At 26.9% G+C, this 6,729-nt stretch overlaps 3 protein-coding genes across 3 annotated transcripts in view; 2 read left to right on the top strand and 1 right to left on the bottom strand.

Annotated features, from left to right (window-relative positions):
* Positions 1–876, top strand: part of LOC108576301 (GDP-fucose transporter 1) — a 1,197-nt gene extending 321 nt beyond the window's left edge. Inside the window, exons 2-3 of the mRNA XM_017939262.1 lie at positions 75–213; positions 278–876. Of these exons, the coding sequence (XP_017794751.1) occupies positions 75–213; positions 278–876 (738 nt within the window). The remainder of the gene's footprint in view (positions 1–74; positions 214–277) is intronic.
* Positions 877–1,218: 342 nt separating this feature from the next.
* Positions 1,219–3,647, bottom strand: LOC108576338 (gamma-glutamyltransferase 7-like). The gene is made up of 9 exons (XM_017939304.1): positions 3,619–3,647; positions 3,037–3,203; positions 2,813–2,970; positions 2,677–2,756; positions 2,314–2,586; positions 1,936–2,226; positions 1,796–1,862; positions 1,499–1,726; positions 1,219–1,429 (listed from the first exon to the last, which is right to left on the bottom strand). The coding sequence occupies exons 1-9, from the start codon at positions 3,635–3,637 to the stop codon at positions 1,219–1,221; spliced, it is 1,494 nt and encodes a 497-aa protein (XP_017794793.1). The 5' UTR covers positions 3,638–3,647.
* Positions 3,648–3,957: 310 nt separating this feature from the next.
* The window catches only part of LOC108576331 (DNA repair and recombination protein RAD54-like), a 5,224-nt gene continuing 2,452 nt past the window's right edge, over positions 3,958–6,729 (top strand). Inside the window, exons 1-6 of the mRNA XM_017939296.1 lie at positions 3,958–4,034; positions 4,111–4,308; positions 4,391–4,505; positions 5,899–6,108; positions 6,211–6,401; positions 6,467–6,669. Of these exons, the coding sequence (XP_017794785.1) occupies positions 3,958–4,034; positions 4,111–4,308; positions 4,391–4,505; positions 5,899–6,108; positions 6,211–6,401; positions 6,467–6,669 (994 nt within the window). The remainder of the gene's footprint in view (positions 4,035–4,110; positions 4,309–4,390; positions 4,506–5,898; positions 6,109–6,210; positions 6,402–6,466; positions 6,670–6,729) is intronic.

The raw sequence follows: 6,729 nt of genomic DNA, 5'->3' as shown, positions 1-6,729 counted from the left end.
ATTTTTATAAGAAATATTATTTATAAAAATAATAAATATAAATTGTATTTTTTCTGTTTTTTATATACTTATAGGTATTACCATTATCTCTTCTATTTACTGGAATGATTGCAACTAACAACTTATGTTTAAAATATGTTGGTGTTGCATTTTATTACATAGGACGATCATTAACAACAGTGTTTAATGTTATTTTCACATACCTTATACTTGGTAAGAAGCTCTTCAAAAAATCAGAAAAATGAGATAAATATAGCAGATTATTATAACTTCACAGGTCAAAAAACTTCTACAAACTGTATTGCATGCTGTGCATTTATTGTGATTGGATTTTGGCTTGGTGTGGATCAAGAACATGTTGCAGGTTCTTTGTCTATTCTAGGAACAATTTTTGGTGTACTAGGATCATTAACACTTTCTTTATATTCTATTCATATGAAACAAGTTCTTCCTACATTAAACCAAGATATTTGGTTACTCTCTTATTATAATAATGCATATGGTATTATTATATTTCTTCCACTAATGGTGGCTAATGGAGAACATATTACAGTATACAATTATGATAAAATTGGATCTTTATATTTTTGGTCTGCTATGATCATTGGTGGTATTTGTGGGTTTGCTATTGGCTATGCTACAGCACTCCAAATAAAAGTAACATCTCCTTTAACACATAATATTAGTGGAACTGCTAAAGCTTGTGTACAAACAGTTCTAGCAACTTATTGGTACAGTGAAGAGAAGTCATTCATGTGGTGGTTAAGTAACTGTGTTGTGCTTGGTGCCAGCGCAGTGTACGCTAGATTAAGACAACTTGATCTAAGTAAAGAATATAAAGAATCTAGAGAAGAAAAACAGCTGTTGAAAGTGTGACAAGATGCGAATGAAATGAATATAAAACTAAAATATACCATACAATTAATTTAGACACTTTTTATTTAGAAGAAAATGTACATTTTAAAGCAATAGTCAGAGTTGATATGAATAGCTTGTATAGTATAAATTAAACTTTATTAAACAAATTCTGCACAAAAATAGTTAAGAAGTAAAAATGAACTATTTTTACAAAATAGTATAAATTATTTGTTCCTTTTGTAAGTTTTTTTAATCATTAAAGTTTTAAGAATTTATTAAAATCTTAATTTTATTATTACTTGAATAAGTATAGAAATTATATAAATACATTTAATTTAAAAAAATAATAAAAATAAATTTTTAAAATCTTGATGCAAGGCCACCTCCACGACTATCAGAATGACTTGACATTAGATCTTTCCTCTTTATAATTGTATTCACACTTTTTAATACCAAGTCTGTATCCACATGTGGTGCTGGTACTATTAAATTTAATTGATTTTGTATTAATGTATCTACAGAATGTTTTTGATCATTTTCTATAGCAAGTCCATCTGATAAGAAATAATATCTAGAGAAAAGAAGATCTCATTTAAGAAATAATATTCTTATAAGTATTGAAATAAAATATATTTTTTACCTTGGATATTCAATGGCTTCAGAAACGTTTAATTGTCGCACTATAATACTGTATAGTAATTGCCCAGTGATTAATATATCATCAGTTCCAAATACGCCTCGTAATCCACATAATGACCTTTCATTATGAAAAATTATTGGAATGAGCATAGACAAAGTATTATTGGTATCAATTTTATCTAACAGGAAACCTGCATTTGACAATTGACCAAATGGTGCACTAAGTCCACTATAAAAATTATAAATTTGAATTATTTAATTTATTCAGTAGAATATATGAAAACATTATAATACTAACGTTATAATACAAACATAAGTATCTTCCCAATCCATTGCCATAACTCCAGTATACTTCTCTTCTTCAACTAAAATCGTGAAGAAAGTACTGTTACAAAATATATTTATATTTTAAAGTAAAAATAGTAATATACGACAAACCATGTTGTTTTAACTGTAATGGAATATAAACTGTATTAATCAATGCTTTAGCTACATGAATTTGTGTCCCTATTGTAGATGCATTTTCAGTAGATATTTTAAGATTTTCTAGTGTTGTAATCACTAATTCTAATAGTGACATATGGGGAGGATAATATACCACATGCTTATAAAAATTCCTTTTTTTTGCTGTATATACATTAGGTTCATAATTTGCTAACTCTGTAAGCAATTTTGAAAGTTTAACTTTATCATGCAGAAGTTTCTGTGAAAAAGTTCCATTGTATAATACTAAAAATAAAACAAATTAATGATTGAATTGAAAAATATTAATACGCAAAATTTTAATTTAATTATAAATAATTGAAGATTGTATACCATTAGTGCCATATAGTGCTACAGCATTTAACATATCACCAAGATCATGTAACTTTAATATATCCCCTGCACTAAGATGTCCATATAAAATTTCATAATCAATATTTTTTGATACTTCACTTGCTAATTCCTTTGATACAACAAATCCATCTTTGGCTAAAGATACAGAAGGTTTAACAATTTCACTCCATGGTAATTTACCTCTCAAGGTATGTGTATATTCTAATCCCCGTAATATTGCTGGTACACGTATACCACTTTGTGCAAAATTGTCTAACACACAATTCATATAAATAATATAAAATTTTTAATTATATTTTCAGTTGCACTTATATATTTTAGATCTGTTGTTCAAATATGTACCTTTAATTGTATTATTGGCAAAATCAATGATAATTGGATCTGTTTGTTCCTTGTGATTATATAACATGACATAACCACCCCTAAAAAGTAACTACAAATTAAAATAAATATTGATGACATTATATATATAACTTACCCTCCCAGACTAGTTTTATGTGGAGCTACTACTGTCATACAGATAGTAGCTGCTACAGCTGCATCTATAGCATTACCACCTTTCCGTAATATTTTAGTTCCAATTTGTGAACAGTTTGTATAATCTGTTGCAACTGCACCATGAGTGCCAGCTTTATCCTAGTGCAAAGTAATATTGTAAATAACATTCCTTATGTAATGCTTTTTTTATATTAGTTCAAGTACCTGTGGAGTTCCATCGGTATACAGTATTTGTAAAATTAATGTTGTTGTGATAGAAATGGTCAAGATAGTAAAACAAGTTATGATGAATTTTAAACCATCTCCACAATACATACTTAATGTATGTTTATAACTTCTATTCTTTGTTAAAGGACATTCTTCTGTAGGACCTTTTAAAATTAAAGTGATGGGGTATCTTATAATGTGTTTTGTATAATAAAAAAGACAATAAGATATTCTCATAAATTTTGTTTATATTATAATTTTTTTTATACATAAAATCTTAGGAAAGTGTTTTATTTAATTAAATTACTCTAAGAAATAATAACAGATATAGGTTAAAATAACGAGTTGCTAAGTATAACAAACAGAAAATATTAATTCTTTGTTTAGTATTAAAGCGTGTACATATAAAAAAAATTATAATCGAAATAAACATTTATTGTATTTTATATATTTGTGAAAAAGAATTGTATACAATTTATGAATATTAATTAATTGTAAGTAAATATTAACTATAACAAGGTTATGGTGAAATAATTCGAATGTTTACAACATAAAAGAATCAAGTATAATAGTACTTACGAGAATTGTTATAGTGCATTGTGAATACATGAATTAATTTGAATAGGAAGAATTAAATATTAGCAATATTGTTTAATAGTCTGGAAGCAGTGTATATTATGCTCTTATAACTGTAAATTTGACCTGCTGTTTGTGTATTATAATACTAGTGAAACATTGTCCAAATATATTAAATGAAATTCTATGTATTTTTTAACTATGTACAATAGAAAATAATTATGGAAATGTCTTTTTATTAGAAAAATGCCTATCAGAAATAAATGTTATTATGGGCTTAACAAAAATAATAAATGAGAATTGACATTTTGTACATGCAGTAAGATTTAAAAACAAATTAAAATGTCAATCGATATATTAGAAATGTTAAAAGAACCAAGATTGGTAAAAGTATGTGCACCAATGGTTAGATACAGCAAGTATGTAATATTAAAAATTGTTATACTTCTAATATTTATTAGATATATAGTAGCAAAGTAAATCATTTTTGAACAGATTGCAGTTCAGAACTCTAGTAAGACAATACGATTGTGATATATGCTTCACACCTATGATCTTAGCTGATTCATTTGTACAATCTGCAAAAGCCAGAGATAATGAATTTTCATCTAATGAAGGGGATGAACCATTAATTGTTCAATTTGCTGCAAAAAATGTACATGATTTTCTCAATGCAGCAGAGATGGTTGCTCCGTAAGTATTTATTTAAATGATAAATTAAAATTTTGATAAGTAACATAGATTTTAATATCTAATAAATTATTGTTATTTGTAGATATTGCAATGGAGTGGATCTTAATTGCGGTTGTCCTCAACGCTGGGCATTAAAAGAAGGATATGGGGCTGATTTGCTTAAGAAACCAGATCTTGTAAAAGATTTAATATATCAAGTGAGAAATCGTATTTCAAATCCTTTCACTGTATCTGTGAAAATACGATTACTGAAAGATATTTATAAAACTATTGAGTTTTGTAGAATTCTTGAAAAAGCAGGAGTTTCATTCCTTACTGTTCATGCTAGAACTCCTGACATGAGAAATGAACCAATAGATCTAGATAGTTTAAAATTAGTAAGAGACAGTGTAAAATTACCTCTTATTGCTAATGGAGATGTAAAAAACTTAGAAAGTGCAGAAAAGTTATACAGAGAAAGTAATTGTGAAGGAGTAATGTCTGCAAAAGGTATCCTAACGAATCCAGGTCTTTTCTCTGGACATTCAGTTACACCCCTTAATTGTGTACAAGATTGGCTTGATATTACATCAACTATACCAACACAGTTTATATGTTTTCATCATCACCTTGTATTTATGTTAGAAAAAATACTTCCCAAAAAGAGTAGAATGTTTTTTAATAATTTACAAAATAAAACAACTGTACTAGAATTTTTGAAAGATACTTATGGTATAAAACCCAATATCAATCCCAAATTACTTGAACTTACTAAATGCATCTTTAACATTCCAAATACAAAATATAATATGTGTACTGTGAAGGATGATGATGATTTAAATATCAATTTTTTGGGAAATATATTTGCAGAATCATAACTTTATTTATTCATCTTTAGATGTAATAGAACGACAAATATATTCGTATATACCGTTAAAATATTGATGAATGTTTTGTATGTGCATATTTTTTTACATATAAATAAATCAGTGATGTAACTGTGAAGAAAAATAAATAATACTATCGAAAAGTTAGTATTAAGAAGAATTCATAAATATTATATTTAATGTATTTATAAATAATTTAGTTCGAAAGTCTACTACTAAAATATTTAACAATTGAAATTTAATCGCAACAAAGCGATATTAGTTTTCAAATACGGACGCTAGGTGCGCTGTAATATGAGAATAATAAACTGTATTACTTTTATAACCGCGAAACTTCTAAAACCTGTTACTAATTATTAAACAATAAAGCTAAAATTGAATCCAATGGATAAACTGTAAATAACAGTATTCAGTGTTTTACTATAACGAAATGAAGTATTATGACTCGGGATCATATAACAACTGGAGTTTAATTCAAAATGGTAATCTATACAATTTGCAAAAAATTTATATTATCTAAACCAGTTTAGTTTCTATTAAAAAATTACATGTAATTTAATTATACAATTACGACAACTGTCTTGGTAATGTAATCTTGATACTATTTTGTTTTAATTTTTGAAACTATTTACATATTTATTATCATTACTATTATTATTGTTATAATTAGATTTAATGTTATTATGCGAAAAATTTTAATTATGATTTTATTATTATATGTAAGATTCGATCTTTGGCACCTAGTCAAAGAGGTAAGAGGCCACTGCTTTGTGATGTATCCAATAATATGACATTGTCTCCAATTGTACCACAAGTACACCAAACAAAGAAAAAAGTTTGCCGTAGTGTCAAAAATGTACAAATAGCAGAATATAAAGCAGTTACCCTTTCAGCTAATGATGTACAAGCTACCCAAGAAGTAATTTCTGAACATGTAGGTATTCTGATATATCAGGAAATAATTATTTACTTTGTAACCTATGTAAAAGTTGTAATGATATAATATTAAAGAAATAGAATGTGTTTGTGCTTATAGGAAGAAAAGGTAAAAAAACTCCTTAGTAAACCATTTAAAATACCAATACCTGGTTATCAACTATCAGGTCGTGCTTTGGGAATACGTTTGTCTGGTCCACGTAGACCTTTACATGATCCTGATGAAGCTAATGCACTCATTGTTTATTCACCCCCTGAATTATCTGAACATGATAAACTGAAGTTAGATCTGTATGTATGAAACATCTTGTCTAAAATCACCTTAAATTTTTCATAATACTGCATTTATATTTCAGGTCTAAACAACTTGTGCATGTAGTAGTAGATCCCATGTTATGTAATATTTTAAGACCTCACCAACGAGAAGGTGTAAAGTTTATGTATGAATGTGTAACTGGAAAACGTACAGAAAATGCCTATGGATGTATAATGGCAGATGAAATGGGTCTTGGAAAAACTTTACAATGTATAACTCTTTTGTGGACTTTGTTAAAACAAGGTAAATCAGTATTATTTTATATATAATTTACAATATTAAATTAATTAATAATTATATTTT

Source organism: Habropoda laboriosa, unplaced genomic scaffold, assembly GCF_001263275.1.
Source record: "Habropoda laboriosa isolate 0110345459 unplaced genomic scaffold, ASM126327v1 scaffold387, whole genome shotgun sequence".
Lineage (NCBI taxonomy): Eukaryota > Metazoa > Arthropoda > Insecta > Hymenoptera > Apidae > Habropoda > Habropoda laboriosa.
The sequence above is the reverse complement of the archived record's forward strand: the minus strand, read 5'-3'. Positions and strand labels throughout refer to the sequence as shown.

What these genes read in the sequence shown, in the direction of transcription:
- LOC108576338 (XM_017939304.1), bottom strand. An exon ending in CATAAAACTAGTCTGGGAGG is followed by an intron (nt 2,757 to 2,812) that starts GTAAGTTATATA and finishes GTTACTTTTTAG; the next exon opens with GGGTGGTTATGTCATGTTAT. An exon ending in TGCCAATAATACAATTAAAG is followed by an intron (nt 2,587 to 2,676) that starts GTACATATTTGA and finishes ATTGTGTGTTAG; the next exon opens with ACAATTTTGCACAAAGTGGT.